We start from the raw sequence: 21,997 nt of genomic DNA, 5'->3' as shown, positions 1-21,997 counted from the left end.
AGCAGCGTGTAGCAGGTACAACAGCGACTCGGTCCCCACCAGCAGCCGTAGGGCGACCACAGGGTGGGAGATACCGGGGGCTACAAGGCCTGCGCTAGCCCGAAACAGGCCGGGCGGTACGTTACATAAAGTACTGGGTACGACGGAGCTGCTATTAGCGGTACTAAATAAGCACTCAGCTACCACTAACAGCAGAGGTGCTGCAACCTCAGGCCCATTCCAGCAAATTTGGTTCCGTCTGGTGATGTTTGTTTTCCCGTCTGGTGGTACTAGCGGTTATTATTGCGTCCACAGGCGGGAAACCCCCGAAGTACAGGGCAAACAGGCCTAGAACAGAAGGCAGAAAACCCCATCATCGACTCATGGGGCATGTGATGCTCTGATACAAAGTCCCCCAGCTTATCACCATAACGTCATCCGCGCCCAAGAGCCACAACGTGCATCGGCTCTGGCGAACAAGTGGACTGTGGAAAAGCGGGGTCTGAAATATACCATCAAATACAAATACAGAATGACCGGGCTAATAGCGTTCAATACTTTCTGGATAGTGGCCGCTCATCTCATCTCATCTGCTCTATGGGCCACTTTAGCATGCTATCTCCACGTGACAAGATCCCGGCCGTGTGGCTCAATGGCAGAGCGTCTGACTACGATTAAGTACATCAGGAGGTTGCAGGTTCGACCCCTGTCTCGGTCAATGATACAAGTCATCCTGTTTCAATTCGTAGTTGGATTGGAATGCGGTGACATGTCGCATTTTCTTTTTACATTTGTTGAGCTTGCTTTTACCTTTGCCAATTCCACGCTCGAAACATTCTTGTACCAATTATCCCTGCTCCTCAGCCACAGTTCAAAGGCCGTGTGGCTCAATGGCAGAGCGTCTGACTACGATCAAGTACATCAGGAGGTTGCAGGTTCGACCCCTGTCTCGGTCACGAGATCGATTCCAATTCCACGCAAGGGGAATCAATTTCTTTTTTGTTTCGTCTTCTTTTTGCCTCTGTGGCATTTCCGTCCGGCTTCCCTCTTTGGGTAAGCGAATGCGTGCCCGTGACTCTGCGTTGATGCTTTTTGGTCATTCGATCAAAAGGCCAATGCCAAATTGCCCAGTTGTGATAGCCAAGCGATATTACTGGCAAGGAAAAGGTGATTCGGAGTCCAATTAGCGAGCCGCAAGCATCCATGTCATCAGCAGTGAATCCCAATGCTTGGCTGTGACAGACAAGGACTTGTACGTCAGATTCAAAATGATAAAGCAGTGGGACAGTGACGCATGACCACGCGAGAGAGATTTGGGAGAGTTGATGCTCTTGCTAAAGTTGAACAAAATTATCAAGCTATCCTAAGTACCTACACACAACTCCAAACATGTAAGCAGCCGAATGGATATTCGAACAGACAATGCTAGTGCATTAGTACTTATTCAATTATATCCCGAGGAAATTAATGCCCAGGTATTTACTGCAACACGAATTACCTAGTAGTCATTTGAGCTCTAAGCTGCCTTGGAAGATGGGATACCTAAAAGTTTTGGTGTTGGTGATGCAAGGTACAGGTACCTAGTGCATAGCGCCATTCGTAGTGCTAGAAAAGTACCGGCACCATGGGTTTTAATTGATTCGAGCCGTGCCCCACGTCTCAACGCGTCAAGTCGCGTCCCTCCACACTTCCGCCAACCTCAACCGCCAAAAATCCATATCGACGGCATCAGGTTCAGCTTCAAACACAGCCAGCAATCATGATGCGGCAGGATTACAACAGAATCGACCCCAAGAGGCGAAATGTCGTCGATTACCGGAAAAAGCAGTTTGCTACGCCCCAATTCCAGGATACTCAGTATCCCCATCGCTTGAACTTTTACGCAGATGCACCGACGGCAGATATTACACTCGAGCAGTTTGAGCAATGGGCCATTGACCGACTACGAGGTAATTCGAGGCTACTATCCTTCCAAAGCAATATTCGAAATCTGACACTGCACAGTTCTGGCCGAGCTTGAGGCCTGCTCGTTTCGCAACCGATCGCCCACCGAAACGGCATCCCACATGAAGCCCATTCTCGACAAATACCTCCCCCTCGACTCCAACAGCTCTAGCAACACAAAGCTCGCTTCGCAACGACAAAAAGACCACTACAGTCACTTCATCTTGAGGTTGGCCTTCTCTTCAACCGAAGACCTGCGCCGGAGATTTTCCCGTGTCGAGACGATGCTATTCCGAATGAGATTCAACAGCGACGATTTGAACGAGCGGTCTGCATTCGTATCCGACTTGGACCTCGACTGGTGGGAGCCTGTGACAGAGGACGAGAAGATGCGGTATGGCGCCGAACTAGCAGCCATGGCGGGCGGGAAAAGAGGGAGCAGTGAGGTTGAGACATGGTTCAAGGTGGACTGGGAGCGAGTGCCCGACCTGGTGGAGAGTCGAAAGGTATTCTTGAAAGCCGGAAAGGCATATGTTCCCGGGCGAGAGCAATCAAGCATGGTGGTGGCAGAATTTACGAGCCGGCTTGAGAGACAACTAGAGGTGAGTGCCGTACTTGTGTGTCCGATGCAGATTTCATTTTCATCTAGCTAACACAGTTACCAATGACCAGCTCACAGCCCGGGCGCTGCCACGACTTGACGAAGATGACCGGCTGACGCCCATCCTGAACCACCTCTCCAAAAACTTCATTACGCCCGACTCGGCTTACATGTCTGGGTCGACGGCACCCACTGGAGCGCAAATCTCGGCCGCCAACATTGACAATCTTTCGCAGCATTTCCCCGCGTGCATGTCCAACTTGCATCGGTCGTTGCGTCGCGACGCTCATCTTAAACACTACGGTCGTCTTCAGTACACACTGTTCCTCAAGGGCATCGGCTTGAATCTGGAAGAGTGTCTCGCGTTTTGGCGGGGCGCCTTTCACAAGGTAACGGATGACACATTCAACAAGGAATACCGATACAACATCCGCCACGCATACGGAGACGTTGGTGGCGATACGAATCGACGAGGCGGTGGCTGTAGCCCGTTTAGTTGTCAGAAGATTCTCACTGAGCATCCTCCGGGGCCTGGCGAGGCTCACGGATGCCCATACCGGCATTTCAACCTGGAGAACTTGACTTCTTTGGTACAAGCCATGGGAGTATCCGATAGATCGGTGTTGCAGGGTGTCAAGGAAGACAAGGATAATCAAAAGTTTCACATGGCATGCAACCGGTAAGTTGTCTGGCTCTGTTCCTATAGTTGGAGTTTATATTCCAATAATACGCTTTGCAACTATTACGGATAGCTAACTCGATTACCCAGCGTGTTTGAACACTTACACAAGGCCGAGATTAAAAAGGCAAAGGATGAGGGTGTCATGACATCTAATCAACTTGAGACAATTGTGCATCCCAATGAGTACTTTAAGCGAAGCTATCTACTAAAAAACCTTGGCAAGGAGAGTGATGTCAAGATGGAGGGCTAAAACAATGTCTACACATTTCACATAAGGGAGTGACACAGATGGCAGTGCCATATGGCCACAACGTACACGATAGAGGGAAGCATTTAGGAGGGATGAAGCAACTAGGCGTTTATCAAACTGTATTAGGATATGAGATATGGGAGGGAGGGCATTGCGTCAAGGCTGTATGTATCATGATGAGGTGGTATCTCTAAACACTATTAATGTCAACCAAGCTGCATTGTTATCAGATACGGCTTTTTCACCAGCGTCATTGTCATCATAGCCAGCACATCAGCCCACCATTCCTCATCTTGAGCCTGTCCTACGCAAAACCCACCTGGGCTTCATAGCCCAACGCCCCTCCCCTTGACGTCTCTCGTCTCCTCCGACCCCTACGCGAGCTAAGGCAAGCGACCCGTTGCCAATGATGCTAATGATGTAGGTACCGAGGGCGTTTGGTTCATGCACCCTGTTCTGAATGATGTAGTGCATACATACAGAAACCATGCATCATCTCATCATGACTGACGAGGAGGGACCCTTGGGCTTCGGGATAAAGGGCCTTTAGGCATACGCCCAGATGTGTTACGATTTACGAGTTACGAGCCCCGGTTTTTAAACAAGATGTCGACGGATGTGTGGGTTTAGTGGTTTTTGCTGGATAGTTGTATAAACCGGGGGTGGAGGGAAAATCGTTTTGAGTCGGAGATAGTTCGTGGTTTGGAGTTGTTTTTCCTGTCTTGTAATTTTGGTTACATGAGGGAAAAGAGGCAGGTGTTTCGATTGCGAGAGTCGCCCGAATATTCCGAGGCGGTTCAAATGAGCTGATGGATGGAATCATGGGTGAGCCCATCTGAGGGTATCCATCAACGCAAAATTTGCGCCCTGAGATTCCCGAATACCGTCCCCTTTGCGCAATCAATAGTGTCACTCACGCATCGAAGCCTTCCGTTTTCTGGCAAACGTCAAAAACGGGCTTAAAATAGACTCATCGTCGACACCACATTCAAACGACGAAGTGGGTGCGCACCCCCATGTAAAAATTTCGATACGTGTACTAAAGAACCTGTCCGTCCTTTTCGCGATACGGACGCTTTTCCTTCTTCTGCTTTGTCTTGTTGACGGTATCGTGAGGGAGGAGGGGGACAAGGGTGTAGTAGCATCGAGCTAAAAACAATCTGCTGCACGATGATATCAGAAATACGGAGGAGGGCGTGTGAGCAAAATAAACGAGACCAAAAGCGTGGAGCAGAAACAAGGGTCGTTTTTTTGTTAGTTTGAGAAAGTGATGACGACACTTGGCATGTTCGTTGGGCAGGGGGTCTCAGATTTCATTCTTGTATACGGGATAGATGAATGCCTTTTTGACTCTTGAATCTTGGTGGGTTTTGGGTGGTTGAGTGATGCTTCCGACGCTTGAATTAGGGGATTTGCGGTTGCATGTATTCTAAGCGAGGCGGCTAAAGAATGGGACTAGGGGGCGGAAGTGATAGTCGCAGATTAAAAACCAAGGAACGACTTGGCAGCAATGATTTATTTTTGTAAAGTCTTGCATATGAGGCTGTACAGGCCGTTAGTGAAGAGCAGGTTTGGGTGGCAGATGGAGGGTGAGACAGGCCCGTTGCAGATGCATCGATCGACTAGGGCCAAAGTGCATGTCTTTGGGCGTGTGCTGGATATCTCGATGACGATGACGGGGGGAGGGGGGGCTGTTTGACGTGGATTAAAGAGAGGAGGGGGAGAAAAGGAGTATCTCGATGTGTTTTGTCCAATTGCGGATACATGGAATGGATAGCTGAGAGCGAAGCTGCTGTTGCAAGGCACATTGCATCATTGCGCGGCGATGACGGCAAATTCTGGGGCGGGTATGGAGACTGTAGGGCGAGGCTCGATATGGACAAGGCTGCTGGGCTTACCAACCAATCAGTAGAAAGCCCTGTATCTTTGAATGGCCAGGTCCGTGGACGCGTAGCCCTTTCATGGAATTATCAGGGGCAGATAGGGCGGCTTTGTGAGGGCATCTACGGAGACGAGAGAGGATATGTCAGCAGCAAATGCTATGTGCGGAGTAGCGTCTGACAGAAGCCATCAGCCTTGTCTGTAATCCGCAGCGTATAAGTGACAGATAACGGGATCAGAAGCGAGACGCCGGGATTCCTAGCGAAGAGCAGTATTACTGTACAGGACGGGACAGGGCATTTGCTTTGTGCTGGGTGCGGAGTCGCGCCAGAATGGAGAATCCATGGCCCCCTCCCCCAATCCACGGCGAACGAACCACCTATCCCGAGTGAGGCCATCGTGAGAGAACATGTTCGTCACAATTGGTGGACGCGATGTGACGTGGATTGGGCTGCCAAGATGCGGGGAGGGTGCATTTTGCAACGCCAGCAAATGAGCTATCAGGTATATGCAGTGCATTGCCTACTCTGCTGCTTCATGCTCATAAATGAAGTGTCAATACATTAACTAGTACTAATGCTCGTGCTCGTGCAGGTAGGATCAAACTGCTGTGCTGTGCTGTGCTGTGCTGTGCTATTCCGTGCTGCGTTGTGCTATTATTAAACGCCAATGCCACAGCCCAGTCCCGTCTCTTACACCAGCGCCCGCCAGCGCACCCTCATCCATGTCCCGTCTTTCCCTGCCCGCAAACTCGTCCAGCGGAAATAGCCGTCCTGCGAGCCCCGTAAAGGCATCTAAACGGCGGTAGCGGACGATCCCCCAGTCTCTTCTTCGCTGCCCTCAGCTCTGGGGTTTCCCCCTTTACAGCATCATATTTGTCATTTCCTCAAGAGCAAAAGATGCCCAGCAACGTGCAGCAAATGCGAAGCGCCGTATGGGCCAAGAATGTTCCTCTTGGCGGTACTATTTGATGATTGCATACAGAACATGCACATGTGTCCCATGCCTTATCTTTCCTCATCCTCACCCGGCATTCCCAGAGCGGCATCAATTTGCTGTGCCTTTGCTTTGCTTTTCTTCCCTATTCGTGCTTTGTCCTGTCGGATTTTGGCTTCAGCTGCTATCCTCGGCCAATAGAAACCACCTGCAGATAAATCCGTCGTCTGGATCCCCCCCAGGCACGGATTTACTCCCTGCAGTTTGGCGAGTTTGATTTGCCGCGCACAGCGCAGCGAAAAAACCCACGGCCGACTTTGCCTATGTAATGGAATCCCACGGCTCTCACTGGCCACTAAATAATTCCAAAAAGGCGATTTATCGATCCAATCCCGGATCCTGCTCCATAGGGAACAGTGCCGCATGCAATACTTGTATGTACACGCAGCTTCAGCGCCATTTGCCTTGCGTCTAAAACCCCATCCCTGGCAAAAATCGAGAGGAGGCTGGACTCGCGATAGTGCCATTCTGCAGAGGTCATGTGAACATGAATTTGATCCTCTTGGCCCGCGCTTTTCTCCAACCCGCGCTTCTGCGCAAAGGCTTCCGGTTTGGGGCGGGAAGACAGACAGCGGGAGTGTGCCCTCGGAGATGCAAACGCAGCGGCCCTGCAGAGTCTTTCCCCTCATTGATGCCACGGTGACAGGCGGTTTGTTGCATGTATTGATTTGCAATGCCCGGCTTGGGCTGGACTGACCAGGGCTGGGAGACATGGGATTTCGTTTGGGTACTACTTTGGAGAAACATCTGATGGCCCCAAGATCAGACAATTGCGCTCGTAAAGCCGAATCTCCATCTATACAGTAGCCTCAGGAACAGCCGCCTCGCATCCTCCCAAGCGAGAGAGAGTATCAACATCCCAGCATCCGATGCCCTCACTCTCGCGCGCGCCCAGTCCCAACCACGAAGCTACCCCAAAAGGGGCCCGTCTTTGCGCATCCATACGCCCTCCTTGTGTGCATGTCCTGATCTCTCCCGTGCTCCCGTGAATGCACGTTATTCTCTTGTCTCTCTCTCTCTCTCTGTCTCTCGGTATTATTCCTCGCATAAAAAAAGCCACGGTCCTAATTTCGAGCCAGCTGACTTCCATGCTTCACCCCCCCGGCCCAGGACTTGTGCTTGTTAAGGCAACGGGCTTTGCATGGGGGAATTTGCAGAACGCGGGTGTTTGTGTCGTGAGGTGCCTTTTTCAAGGGTATGTCTTTCAATGTTACAGATAAAATGCCTCTTTTGCAGAGAAATGGTACGATGGAAGTCTGCCGTGTGGAAAAAACGGCCGGCCAAGACGGAATGCCTAGTCCGAGGGCGTCTTTGTACACGGCTTGAGCGGCCGATCGGCAACTTGGGACGTACGAGTAAGTTGTAAGTTGCGAATACAGGCATGTGCATAGAGCCTTGGGAGGAAGTGCTGTAATCTCTCCACGCGGCCCGCTACACAAATTGAATAGCCGCATATGCTCCAATCCATCTACAGCCAAAAAAAAAAAAAAAAAAAAACACCAGTAGAGAGAACACACATCAGAATCGTAGTCATAGTGAACCCTCCAAACTCCCATCCCTCCCCAGAGTTCGATCCTAGAAACTAGATCTACACAAAAAACCTGCTCTCAGGAACCCGCCAATCTAACACTCCCGCTAGCCCCAGGCACAGCGTTCTTAGCCTCTCCCTTCTTCTTTTTAAGTATGCGCCCCCCAGCGTGTCTTGAACCAAAGAAGAGAAAAAAGCCGTTTCTCCGGAACAGTAATGCTCTCGAGCAAATCTCTTGAAAAAAAGCTTAAGCTTATGAATTTGATTACTTGGTACTACCTTGCGGTTAAAAGATAAACCAGCACTTCAATTTTTGACTTTTCGTTATCGGAAGGCCATCTCCGTGTCTGCAGCACACGTGGGCGTGACAACGGACGAAGGGGGACCCCTCCGATTCGAGCGTCCCGGAGCGGGCGATTGGGAGGTTTGATTTCCCAGCGATATACTTGCATCTAACAAGTTTTTTTTATTCCCGCTGAATATTCCCATAAGATTGACATGTTACAAAATTTTAAAGGGAAGATTAGATAGCCCAGCTTACGAGTACTACGCAAAAGGGACTATTGTTTGACTCTATTCACGGGCTCAAATCACACAGCCTCGTCTCACCCAGGACACCACAAACGCCCGCCTCCTTTCACACACACACTTTAACGATGCGTCCAATTTCAAATAATCCAATCGCTTCGGATTTGCCCTATACTATGCCTCCCATGTATGTATGTGCGTATGTAATGTATACTCCCCCTACATCACTTCCCGCACACCCTCTGTCCCATATGCTCTTCATCCCAAGCACAAAATAGCCCATCCACGTAGTCGCGCATCGCAGCGCATCGCATCTGCATCTGCATCTGCACAAAAAAAATCGATCCCTACAGGCTCCCATCCGTCCCCTGCCCAAAAGCCAAAAGAAAGCGCAAAGGGACGAAGAAAACAGATCAAAGTCCTACGCACATGTATGTACATCCGAGTACATGTAGGCCTCACATCGAGTCACACCGCAGAATCAAAAAGAACATCCCTCGCCTAACATATCCCGAAAAAAAAAAAAGAGACGTGTAATAACATTCCAGGCGGCCGCCCCCCCCCCTTCTCCATGCACGCACCTCCCGCACGTCCACTCATCAAGTAAAAAATCCCAGGACAAACAGTCCATCGAAAAGAAAAAAAATTCAATACATGTAACAATTATTCACAAAAGAGAAAAAATGACAGCGCCCAGGTTTTGCCAAGACCTATCAAAGACACAAGGGTCCAGACTCTCCGATGCTAAAGCCGCGGCTTTGCAAATCCAGACCCACGCGAACCTTGTGTACATCGTGCACTGCACATTTTCACAGTTTTTTGTAGAGCACCAAGTATAAAATCAGAAAATGAAGCGGATAATGAGTTTGTAGTCATGAAAAATGTTGCATTCTAATAACTAAAAGCATGGGCTTCGCTGGCCCAGGTGGTATCACTATACTAGCCAAAAAGAGATCCCGCATCGTCTATTGCAGTCCAAGACATAAGAAAAAATGATCCAAAAAAAAAAGGTGATACTAGGTAATGCAAATTGCGACCTCGCGCAAGTAGAAGTGAAGAAAGAAAATGAAAAAATGTGGAAAAATATCCGTTATCCCGAAATCCGCCCAAAATATCATCCGTCGTATATGCACACATCAAGGGACCCTCCCGACGCTCAGCGCCATGCAGGAAGAAGGAAAAAAAGAGACCAAAGTAATAAAGACGTCAGTGGCTGTGCCAGAAGCCCAGAAAGAAGCCGAGGGAGAAGCAAGAAAAAAAAAAGGCCACGATGCGTGCCAAGGAGCCAAATGGTAATGGTCAAGGCTAGCTCCAATGGCCCCATTGAGAATCCACTCTTCCCAAGACGTCTCTTCTTTGGTCGCTGCTCGGCATCCTTTTTTTTTTTTTTTTTTTTTCTTTGATTGAAGGAGCCCAAGGCTAAGGCAGAGACCCCTGTCGCGCAGATGAACTGGTCGCACACAGCGTCTCTGGACCAAGCCATTCGTCGCCTGCAGTTCGGCGCCGCCTAGCGGTATCCGTCTTGCGGCCCCAATAAAAAAAAAAAAAAAAAGGTCGGCGTTGCATGGATGTAGTGAAGATTGACCAGAGGTTAAATGGCGGAAGGGGTACAAGAGAAGCGAAGAGGAATAAAGTAATAAATCAATAATCAGGTAAATTCATCGCCGTGGTCGTCATTCATAAGGCTTGTTGTTCGCATGTACCCCGAGGTGGAGACGCAAAGAGAGTTGTGGTTCCCAGTTCCCCAGAAAGGTCGGCTTAACGACCTGTCACAAAATGACGAGGCGCTGTCGAATCATCGTCGTACCAGGGCCAACGCCGACAAGATGTGCCGAAATGCCGCAGCCTCCAATTGGAGGCCCTGCCTGCGGGCGAGGTCGCGAGCGCGCTGCATCAAAACATGTAACAGTAAGGCCGTGCAAGCGAGAGGCGGGCCAGAAGGGCCCTGCGCCTTGTGCATCGCTGCACCCAGGGACGCTCGGGTAGCACCGCATGTGCGCAGTAGTGCTCGTCTCGTGAAGCTGGAGATGCACATGGCTCAAAGCAGAAAAGCGAGGCAGCGCTCTTGCAAGGCCATGGTACGGCAGTGGCTCGGTGTGTTCGGTGGATGTCCGCGCCGTTCTGCTTGGACTCCTCGCTTCACGACAACGAGCGATGGCTGGAGCTCGGAAATAGAGACACCGCGATAAGACAAATCCGCAGGCACCCGCAGGCTCAGCGCGTTGCAGATCTCACATCCCATGTGGCCAGCGGCTGCTTCGGTCCCGGGAATCACGACCCAAGCTATGCCGCATAGAGTGCTGACCGTTGAGCCGACACACTGGGTGACGAATCCCGTCCCTTTCTGGGCTCGCGGGGTCGCCCGCTGCGGGAAGACATGGGATAGGATAAAGATAGCAACTTCATGGCCAGCGCCCGTTTTGGTCGTCGATCCAGGAGAGGCCAAAAGCCAGATGCCAGGTCCAAGGCGTGACTGTGCCCGTGGACGTCTGACCTAAGCGTGCACAGATACAAGTGAGGGCTCGACTTTTCAGACAGGTGATGGCATGTTTCGACCTGTCCGGGATGGCCAAGGGCGGCTTGTGTAGATGGGTAGAGCCGCGGATGCTGTTGATGACGGAAGATGTTTGGTTTCGACACGGCGTAGCGGCATTGCCAATGCGTGTCGCAAACAGCCGTCAAAGAGTCTCGTGTCGTTTCTATGGTCCAGATGAGGTGTCGTCTATATATGCCGTAATGCTCGCTGTTTTCAAACAAAGAAAGAAATTCAAAATGGGGAGTATATAATACAACAAGGTAGTTGTACAAGTTTGCGTGTGACGTGAGAGGCGTGCTGGAGATTGCTTTACTTGTATCCCACGAGCTTGGCGCATCGCTCGCAGTAGTAGAGATTGTGCGAGATGCGCACCATGCCGGCTGTGCTCGCATCGTCCGTCGTCGTCGTCTCGGCGGATCGAGCGCACCGCATGCAGCGCAGCACCAGCACGGAGGCAATGGGCCGAGGGTTGGAGTCCATTCTGGCGGAAGATGAAGGGACGTCGGAGTCGGAAGAAGAGGCGGAGGCAAAGTTGTGGTTGGAGATCAATGCGGCAGCGGGCATCTTCTGGCGTCAAAAGTGTCTTTTTGGTTCTTAGTCCGGAGATGTTTCAGACGTTCTGAAAGCGTCCAAAGTCAAGGCAGGCGAGCCGTGGTGTATTTATCTTTTGATGTATTTCGCCTGCTGTTCCGAATCGGTGGGGTGGCTCAAATCGCAGGGTGACGTGATGGGGTGCAAAGAGTAAGCTGATGGGTGAACCAGCGGGCTTGTGTATGCACGGATGGGACAGGCAATGACTGTCTTGTTGAGTTTTGCTGTTTGTTATTTCTCGTTGCTTTATTCTAGAATGAAGAATGAGAAGAGAAAGTCGAGAGTTAAAAAAGTTTGGATGCAAGCGGTTGTAGTTGTGTAGCGGTCCTCGAGGGAGGGAGGGTCTTGTTTAAAAAGTAGCCCAGCAATAAGGAGGTGGGTATAGAGGGTGTTTGGGTATACGTAGGGCCAGACCGGGGAGGGGGCGTGTGCCAAGCTACGTGAAAGAAAAGAAGCCAAAAGGGTCCGTCTCCAACAAGGCAGCAAGGAGGATCCACGCAAGGGAGAGCGATCGACGATATGTCGGCGTTGCGAGTGACAAGGAATCTCGGGCACGGAGCGGCGCAAGTCACAGGCGGCCGGTGCGGGTTTGTGCGGGTGTGTGGATTCGGCATGTGTCCAGCGCCGTTTCACTTCTTGGGCCAGCTCACCCTTTTGCCTCTGTCGCATGCGTCGTAAATGAGCGTCAATGTGACTTTCTGTTGCGAGCGAAGCCTGCATGGGCGGATGCTGCAGCCAAGCTGGTGCGCTGCTTCGGAGATGCTATTTGACGAGATGAAATGGGTGGATGTGTTGTGTTGTGTTGTGTTGTGCAGTACGCAGTGTGATGAACAACATCAAACACAACAACAGGCATCAGCGTTTTTCATGCTCGCTCGCCCCATAATACTCGTACAACAGACTCGTACACACCGTTCACAGTCCAAGCTGGGCAACGCTGCCAAGTTCGTTCCATCCGTTACGACGGCTTGGACGGTATGAAGATAAGGGGGGTGCTTCAGCCTCGAATACGGCATAACTGCAGCATAGCAGTACTCGTACTGCAAGCTAGAGAGGGCTTAGCAGGCCAGGAGGGCGTGCGCAGCTGCAGCACAGCCGGCAAACAGGGCAGGGGGTGTATTACGGCTATAGGCATATGCAGCCGTATGCAGAATACGAGTTCCTTTTCCTGTTCTTCAGGGCGCTGCTAAAGCTCAAAAGCCACTTTTTTTTGCAGAGGGGCGTGCGTGGGCGCTGGAACCCGGCCTGTCTGGCATTTCAAGACGGTCCACTATGAAGTTTTTTTCTTCTCATCTTCCCTCGCCCGGGTAATTTACACTTATGAGTAAGGACCAGGGAACCATCCGATATCTGGATGCCCAAAGGGCACGTTTTCGAGGGTTGTGGATGCGCAACTGTCATCGTGTTTTTTTTTCTGTTGGTGGATCTGACAGGGGACAGAAACGGCAACCTGGAGGGCAAAGGCACTGAACCTTGACCACAGCTTGATGCCACCGTTCTTCGCCTCACTCGCTAAGCCCAAAGCTAGGAAAGCTGTCAGCCGAGTGAGCCGCTGTTGGCCAGACAAAGGCGGCAGGATTTGGAGGAGCAAGGCTTGCATTGCAACCCCGAGGGCCGCCAAAGCTCCGACACAGCTTACTACATGCGGTGCAGAGATGCAGAGATGCGTCAAAGTGTGTGTCTTGGGATTCTGGCTGTTTAGGGAAGGGGAAGCTTTGCCCTCGGGTGAGCTACTGTCTCGCAGCGCCTCCAAGCTCTTCTTGGACAGTTTGGAGCCGCCCGGTCCGAGACTGTCTTGGCTGCAATAAGCTGCGTCGTCTTGGGGGCTGTACAGTACAGTCAGGTGTGCGGGTGCGTGGACGGCTACGAATACAACCACTACTCCTGCCAGGCTCGTGTATATTGATGCCAAAATAAGAACACGTAAAAAAACAAAACACGCACCACGAGAGATGTGACGGTAGCCAGACCAACTAGGAATGCCAAGTGTCATGCAGAACCGCTCCATGCTTGTGCGCTCTAATTAGGGGGACTAGACGTGCAATTCATTCGTGATGCGTAAAACGACTCAAATTGAAACGCTCGAGTATTGGGCCATGTGAAGATGACATGCCGGTGAAGCTTGCCATCCCTGTGGCTACAGCACAAGCAAGCCGGGGACATCCTAGGGAGGCGTCAAAGAGAGAACCTTGGAAAGCAAAATACGGTGAATGCGAATGCGATCCGTGCTGAAGCTGAAGCTGCCCAACTCCACGGACAAACAAGAAGAATCAGTCCTATTTGCGTCTTGAATGTTAATGCGCCACCTTAGTGGGATGGTGCCGCGTAGTCAAAACTGTAATGGAGAAGATTAATGCCCAATGCCACGCAATTTCACACAAACTCGAGACAAGAGAGAGAAAAAAAGACCTCGGCCAACGGAGACTAAGAGACTCCGCAAGAGAATAAGCCACCAGAGACACAGCATGATCCAGACGTGCTCCGACGGTGGATTTGCCATGGAATTTGGGCCTCCATGGCAGGATCCATCACAGGGAGGCTGACGCGCAGCGGTTCTCAGAAGCTCGGGTCGGACAACCGTCCGATGGATCGGAGTCGTTCTCAGCAGATTCCATCGCCAATCATCGCGACATGGCATTGCCACTCCAAACCTCGTCGACCCTTGCACTGTTGGGCACAGATTCCTCATCCACATCCCACATCGGCTATCGGAAACCAGGCGAGAGAGAGATTTTGTGCATATGGAAACAAAAGGCCAACGGCAAAGGGGGATCAACAGAGTTCCAGAAGGTCGCAGATAAATGAAAGGGCCTGATGGAATGGACCTCCTCTCATGGCTTTAATCAAGATGAGGCAGCGAATCGGTGACTTCGGGCTCCGTTTTGTGGTTCCAGCTGAAATAGGTGCGCTGTTTCGAGCAATTCCTCAAAATCTGGGCAAATGGGAAAATTGGAACTCAAAGCCCGCGTGTTTCAGATTTCCGCGATGGCGCTAGGCTTGGAACAGAGGCTGTCTTTTTGTGCTATGTTGTGAATATCGGTGTATGGGGGGCAAAAATTGAAAACTCGGATTGTTGCATCTTTGCCCGTGCCTGGAGCGCTCTGGATTTTTAGTGCATGCCAACCCGCTGTGCGACAAGCTGTTACAGCGTGTCTCAGTGCCAGAGAGCAGCAGGACAGATGACTCATCTCCAAACATCCCCGCAAGGCGTCTGAATCATCGACGCCGCGCTGACTGGCTATTCAATCCACGGCCTGCATTCTGGGCGCAAGCTTACGCACATATGACTGACTGTACGAGTACTGTATTGACTTGTATTACTACAGCAGGAGGAGCACCAAGCACGAGCACGGAGCAGGCGTCCGAGACAAGACACCGGTTGCCTCCTCGGAAGCTCCCCTGGATCAGCATCAGGCAAACAAGGCAAAGCAAGGAAAACGAAGGAAACGGTGAGCCGATGCAAGGAATGAACCAGTCCTGCCCAATCCGATGCCCGTCGACAATGCAGCAAGCGTCTGTTCCACGTCACCATGATTGCGTCCCGCCTGGTATAATTGGGTGTTTCTGGCACAGTACCTGCAGACACGGGTCCCCATCAGCCAGCCATGGTTCCTTTGGACGGGCTCCTCTCATCTTTAGCCAGCCAGTGACAAGGGAGAGCTTGTCTCTGGCGAGAACTCATCGCTCAGCATTCGTTTTCGCTGCTCGCCCTCCTCACACGGTTAGCGCCATCGGCCGCTCCTTGATTGCCCTGCAAATCTCCGATCCCCAGTCCCTTGGCAGAGGTTCCAGCCCAAAGCCTGTTTTTTCCCTTGCTTGAGCTGCTGCCGGAGCAGGATCAAGCAATCAAGGCGTCGCGCTGGATGAGGCGGGCTGAGCGCCGGTCCAAGACATTGATTGATTAGGGCGGGTCTGTTCTCCTTATCTCGGTTTGTTACGTTGATTCGACTTGGAGATTCGGCTACGTCGCCGACCACCCCTTGCAGTCCCCTTTCAACCAGTCCAGTTTTCATCTAAAAACGGTTTCACCCCGGGCACAACCTTCCGTTTCCTCGCAGTCGTCGTACGAGGTGGCTTGTCGGCCCTGGCTGATGCGACCGTTTGACTCGTCAGTTTTCATTTATCCAAGGCAGCCTCTCGGTCATCCTTTGCAGCTCAGTCTCAAGCCACTATGCGTGCCGTGACCAATCCGCCATGTCATGCTCATGACACTGCCCTCACCTCGCCTGCAGTCATTCTCCTCTAGTCATGTCTCACCTGTCGTAATCCCAAATGGCTGCTGCCTTGTCACGTCTGGCAGGACACCACAACCGAGTGTCACCGCCAAGTCAAAGTCCAAACTAACTGCCTTACGGACTTGTTGGTCCCTGATACACTGTGGCCCGTTCCACCAAATCAGCGGCACAGTGCTGTCGCTCTCCCTTGAGCATCTCCGCACTGATCGTCGATTTCCTGTTACCGGGAGAAAGGTAGCTTTGTGGGTCTTGTTTCGACTCTTGTGCTTGTGTTTCCAGACAGGACCCAGTCTTTGATGATTCTACGAGTCTATGAGAGCGTCAATCATGTTTGATTGAGACGCGTTGCTGTGCAAGCTCCTCCCTTAATGCCTCATGGGGGGAACATGTCAGGCAAACCTTTGGGTGTAGCAGTGGTGCTGCAGGCTAACCTTTCTGGCCGTCTGTGCTTCGATCCCGCGATTGTCTCAGATGATACGCCGTAGTGTGCTGCAGGACGAAAGCTAATTAGCAGGACGACAGCTGTCTCGCCCCTCGCCATTAATTGTCCCGTCTATATGTCGAGGTGGAGGAGTCCACCGGCGATCAAAGCCAGCTGCCTTTCCAAGATCGCCTACTGTATTCTCGATTTCACAAATAGGCTTTCAGCCTATCACCAGGGTTACAATGCTTGCTCACGCAAAACACCGTCCCTTCTAGTTTTCACGCCTCGCCACTTTCATCACTCCGATCGCAAGCGCTGTTCGTGGAATCTGCTGGCAGGCCGTACGAGTACACAGTGGTGCTAATTGTGCGTGCACATGTAACCTTTGGGCCTGCAATCTCTTGAACAGAACCTCTGCATCCAATGGCCCTGCAGATGCAGACATGTTGGACCGACGATGCTACTCGGTCCTTGGCCTTGTGATCAGGTTGAAAACACGGCGAGTCGTCCATCCCAGTGCATATACCCTTAGCTGCATGGCGCCGGATCAATTTCCCTCCAGAGGAGAATGTTTTCGAGTCCGTTGGGGGTCCTGTCAACCCACACCAAAGCCGTCTTTCCGGTCGGCTTCGGCTGCGCTCCGATATCGAAGCATGGGCAAGCAAACCAAACCACCAAAGAGTTTGGCCGCTGTCAGCTACCAAGCCATCGCCACCGCCCGTGCTTGTGCATATACTATCCCCACGATCAATGCTACTTCGCACCATCGGCTTGCGATTGAGGGCTGGGCCCCGACGTTTTGTTGGCTGGCTGCTACTGAGGGCCCGGCCAAGCCGCGGAGACGAGGCTCCAGGTCTAGACTTGCCCAGGCCTTTTCGCTCACTTGCACCATACCGCCCCTCGCAGTCATTTGCCATCAAACGCAGATGCAATATTCCACTTTCGCATACAGCAGCCCGTCGTATTTCACAGGCCACGGGAATTGCCTTTCAGCCCTTCCTGCGCCAATGGACGTCCGTGCTGATAGTGCTGCAACCGGCTGCAGTCCACGCACGTCTTCCTGTACGTAGGGTCGAGACCGACAGGGCAGCATCCAAAAAAAGCCACCCCTAAGCACGCTTACTCCTTGGCCATTGACTATTGAGAGCCATCCCGCGCTATCAAGCTTGCATCAAGGGACTGCAATCAAAGCCATCACGAGGAAAGAAAGGCGCTTCCAGACTCTCTGCACTGCCGACTCGCAACCGTTGAAACCCACCCTCCCCCCGGTCTTGCCAGCACTTGGTCTCAACGGTCGCGGCAGCTCTAGGTCAAACGGCTGGAGTTGTCATGCGATATGATACCGCTTCCCGTCTCAACGGAGTTCTGAGGGTCCGAAACGTCGTAGCCTCTGACTTTGCTACGTGCCAGTGGTCCAAAATCCGGCGCCATTGGCTTGTGCCGGCGCTTCCTAAGCCTAGAAGACCGGAAAGAAACTTTCGCCAGCCTTCTAGTCGCAATGCTTATTTCCGTTGGTCAGAGCACAAAGGTCGAGAACCATGTCTGCTGGGACGGGCGTCTTGGTCCGACGGCACGGCACACTCCCACGCCCATTATTCAGATATGCGATTATGGGCTTACTTAGGTGAGGGTATCGTGGAGCTGAATAATAATGGCTGTTGCTTATTTGGGTCTGAATTGTCGTCTATTAACCTTCACACTTGGGTAATTGAATTCCAGCTACGGCTTGGCGAGCCGCACAACCAGGGGGGGCTTTCATTGCCCAGCGGAAAGTGGGAATACGCTTCCCGTTTGAAGCATACATCTACCAAAAAGCATTCTCCATCTTCACTGGTGTTTTCGACACGCCCACGCTGTTTTGGCCCGGCCTTTTTCGGTGTAGGTTTTTCCTCCGAAGCGTCCCTCCCGGGTCGGTTCACACGGAGCATCATCAGACGATCGACCTGCGGGAGAGCCAAAGCTCAAGTCTTGGTGGTTGCATGAGATACGCAAACACGCCCTACGGCTCGCCCGGGAGCTGCTGTGCACGCTTCGAACGGCCCGAGAGTCCCCGCCCAGCAGCTGACTTGGCCTTGCCGGCTATATGCGATATGATCCTGCAATGGTTTTTTTGTTTTCGTGATATGTGATTTTTTATTCTTTAGTGAGACCCAAACAGGCTGATGGCCGTCATTGCAGACCTGCAGCCGAGCCGGAACGGTAGAAAGGAAGAAGAGACAGGGTGGCGGTAGCATCACGGCTGGTAAGCAGTAGCATGGGAAACCCGTCAGCTCATAAGGCGGCCACTAAGACGGCTTTTCTTCGCGCTCTCGCACCCTCTCAGCCTGCATTCACTTGCAGCGGCCAGAATGGGCAGAGTTCAGCTAGCTCGTGAACCTGGCCCTTGGGATCTCTGAGCCATTCGTCCAGGGTCTACCGAGGTCTTGGGTTTGCTGGATTGCTATAGTATTCTTGATATAGTATGTTGATAAGAGTGACTCATTCGGGATAAGGGGACACTTGGCTGCAGGGTCTAGAGAGCCCTTTCGGAGGAAGCGAAATCGCGGCTGTGAGCGTGAATGGTGTGGGGTTTTGCCACTCTTTCTTCGCGTGCTTGTGATTTGTTTTGTTGCTTCCACGTAAGGTTTTGTCGTGGCTTTGTTATGATTGAGGGGTAAGTCAGTATGAATCCGGAAGGGCGTGTGCGTGATGACCCGGGCTGAGTAAAGCTGGCTGAATCGTAACGGCAATATCCATCTTTGAGTCTGTCGTGGCCCTTCTTTCAAGCGATGCCATTCCCGCGCTGACTGAGAGGAACAAACTCGCTGACGGAGAGGGGCACAAAACTCAAACTCGACGATGAAAGGGCATTGTGGGGCTATTGTCACATCTATTGTTAGCAGTAGTACGTAGTATAATACGAAATACCCGTTTCGGAGTTCCTGTCGTTGAAAATATGCGCAAGGACTCTCGGAGCAGAGATATCGCCGGGCTTATGCAGGGACCTTGCGTTCCCGCGAGTTTTAAAGTTTTGACGTCTTACGGGAGTTGCGGGAAGAATGTATATGCCTTAGCTTTGGTCCATTTTGTCTGGGTATTAACTTTTGGGTAGTGTGTTTCGTGTAGCTGGACCTTTTTGAGTTGGGGCTCGCGTAAGTTGTTTCATTTATAAGAGTAAGAGGAGTAAGAGTAAGAGTGTTGGGTGTTTTTTTCATGTGAAGATGGTTTGGGTGGTGTAGCATTTGCGGGGTTTGGTTTCTTGGTGATTAGTTTAAATGGATGGTAGATTGTGTTCTTGTTTTCTTGTTGAACTTGAGTGTAGTTTTGATGAGGTTGGGGTAAGGTATTTCATCTGTCACTGTGTTGGTGGATGAAAGTCAATTTTAAAATATGGTTATGAGATGGATTCTTGAATCAATATACGGAGTTACAAGTCTACTTTAAAAGGATACTTCCAAATGACCTATAAAAATATAGGTGATGTTGAGAAAAGCAGAGTATTTCTCCACGAGGACCCAAACTTCTTTCTCGTGTATTCAACAGAGCATGCTACTATGCCACCAGCCTCTGCGCCAACAATCCCCAATTCAACAATTTAATAACCTCCATTTTTTATGTTTTTAATATGAAACTGAGGGAATTGTGTTATTTGACTATATACTCCTCATTCAACCTTCATTCATCTTCAATTGGTGGCACGTCGGCGTGTTTGGCATACCCTATACCCACCTCAAGTTGACTCACTTTAGGCTCGCAATTCCCTACGCTGCAGATTAGCATATCATTAAGAGTAAATATGTCTTCTTTTCGATGGATAGATTGATTAGTTTACCGTACATAGAATTATTTTAGCGACTGAGACAGTAATGTATGGAACTAATTGCATGTAATGTTAATCAGCAGCTGAAGAATCATGCTTCAGTCCGAGATAGAGCAACAACAGCAACACACAGAAAACCATTTAACAGTTCTTTCTAAAATATTTCTATAGTATCACTCTGAAGACAGATAAACAGACAGAGGTGAAACACACGTTCACTACCATTCACTTTATCTCACCGAGGACAGCTGCGAAACACACAAAACATAGCACATCACACAGAGTTAATAAAGCCGAGATTTGTAATTTGTTATTCAAAATAAAGCTGTTAATAGTTAATGAGAAATTAATATATCTCATTTACTGTGGGCAATAGATGACCTGTTCAGAGATAGAGCAGCCATTCGTAGCAACAACAGACATCCTACTCGAGCTCTAGGAATAAAGTGACTTGTGAGGCTTAAGTCGTTTCTCCTCATGCTCAGAGCCATCACACTCAAGGATATGCAATACTAGTATTTACACGCAAGGCAATTTTTACAATTACTTCCAGTGTCTTGGGGACGTAGTGCAGTAGAAGGCTGAATGGGTGTCGCGGACTTACATGGATGCGGAATCTTTCATCGGGTAATTATGGAATTTCATCCAGATTGTATCAGTGAGGTACCTTTACAGATTTGTTGTAATAACATTGAATTATGTATGGCCGTAGATTTAGATTGTTGGTGGTTTGGTACTCAAATTCGCTATTCTTTTGTTATAAACATAGATATATACTAATGTACATTATGCTCCATACACTAACTTGCCTCCATGCAACTCAAACTTCTCAACCTCGGGGTATATCTTGTTCCTTCTCACGGCGTAGTCCCTGAAATGTTCACAAATCTCGAGTGTAGCGTAATAATATCCTCTGTATGTTCCCGATAGGCCCCACATGAATCGAGTGCCTGGCGATGGTGATTCCTTATTAAGAGGCACCGGATCAAATATGTACCTTCTGGGAAGTTTTACTTTCTCAATCGTGCCCTTGTAATAACTCCAATCCCATGCATCCAAAGCTAGTTGTAAAGATGGATAAAGTATGTGCCCCTCGGATAACTTCCAGTAAGGTATTTTTGGTGCGAACATCGTACGCAGCTCCTGCATAATCGTACTCCGTATCGGCAAGAGTATTATATCCATCTTTTGATTAAACACTATTAGCACTTGCAATATAACCACTGGCATAAAGTCACCCACAGTCGTGTAGATTTCCTGTCAGTATTGTGGCCAGGTCCAATAATTTGAAGAACGGAATGGAAATCGCAATGGCAGCGGGGAGAGTTCTACTAACGTTCTGGTTATACATATACACGTAGCCCATCTTCTCGAATGGCGATTCTGCCAAGGATACAACAAAGAGGTGTCTTATACGCTTGCCAAACTTCTTCTGGTATTGTCAGGCGATTAGAAGCTGGATAACTGAAAGGAGGCATCCAAGTTCCAGCTTCTCTTTGTAACTTGAGCAAAAATAGACAAAGACTTTGCTGCCTTTCTTTGTTAAACAAGTTTAGAGCTAAATACAGTCTTTGTTGTGCTCTTGGCTGCGGTGACGTGGCCAGTTTACTACCTGCTCTCCTCTTGACTTCTTCACTCTTCTGTTCCAGGTGTCCTAATGCACAGAGCCAACCAACAATTGCAGTTATAGTCACCCTGGGATACCCATACTCTGCTCAAGACTGTGAGATTGGCAGAGGACTCTGAACTCTCTAACGAGCCTCCTGGACACGAAGCTAGCGTCTATAAAAGGCTTTTATCTAACAGTGAGACTGATACTATTGGATGAAAGTGAGACAAGGACACCGTGAAAGGCGACACCGATTTCGCCTTTCACCGTGTTTTTGTGCATCAAGGTTTCCTTTACATACTTCGTAGATTTAATGAGGGAGCTAATACAAGTGGAAAGTTAAGGAGCAATGGTTGCAGATAGTCTATGCCAAAAGCCAGTTCTAATTAGCCAGAGAATGGGAGGCAAAGCAAA

The 21,997-nt window shown here is 50.3% G+C and overlaps 3 protein-coding genes across 3 annotated transcripts; 2 read left to right on the top strand and 1 right to left on the bottom strand.

Moving 5' to 3' along the window:
• Positions 1-1,738: 1,738 nt before the first annotated feature.
• Positions 1,739-3,680, top strand: TRIVIDRAFT_209932 (uncharacterized protein; the record flags this gene model as incomplete). The annotated part of the gene is made up of 4 exons (XM_014098405.1): positions 1,739-1,928; positions 1,984-2,525; positions 2,596-3,203; positions 3,294-3,680. 4 exons carry the CDS (start codon positions 1,739-1,741, stop codon positions 3,454-3,456), a joined length of 1,503 nt encoding a protein of 500 aa, XP_013953880.1.
• Positions 3,681-10,525: 6,845 nt separating this feature from the next.
• On the bottom strand, positions 10,526-11,802 carry TRIVIDRAFT_186944 (uncharacterized protein; the record flags this gene model as incomplete). The annotated part of the gene is made up of 1 exon (XM_014098404.1): positions 10,526-11,802. One exon carries the CDS (start codon positions 11,487-11,489, stop codon positions 11,235-11,237), a length of 255 nt encoding a protein of 84 aa, XP_013953879.1.
• Positions 11,803-16,828: 5,026 nt separating this feature from the next.
• Positions 16,829-17,245, top strand: TRIVIDRAFT_224895 (uncharacterized protein; the record flags this gene model as incomplete). Its single annotated transcript, XM_014098403.1, has 1 exon — positions 16,829-17,245. The coding sequence occupies one exon, from the start codon at positions 16,829-16,831 to the stop codon at positions 17,243-17,245; it is 417 nt and encodes a 138-aa protein (XP_013953878.1).
• Between the last annotated feature and the right edge of the window lie 4,752 nt (positions 17,246-21,997).

The sequence above is a fragment of the Trichoderma virens genome (genome assembly GCF_000170995.1).
Source record: "Trichoderma virens Gv29-8 chromosome Unknown TRIVIscaffold_83, whole genome shotgun sequence".
Classification (NCBI taxonomy): Eukaryota; Fungi; Ascomycota; class Sordariomycetes; order Hypocreales; family Hypocreaceae; genus Trichoderma; species Trichoderma virens.
The sequence above is the reverse complement of the archived record's forward strand: the minus strand, read 5'-3'. Positions and strand labels throughout refer to the sequence as shown.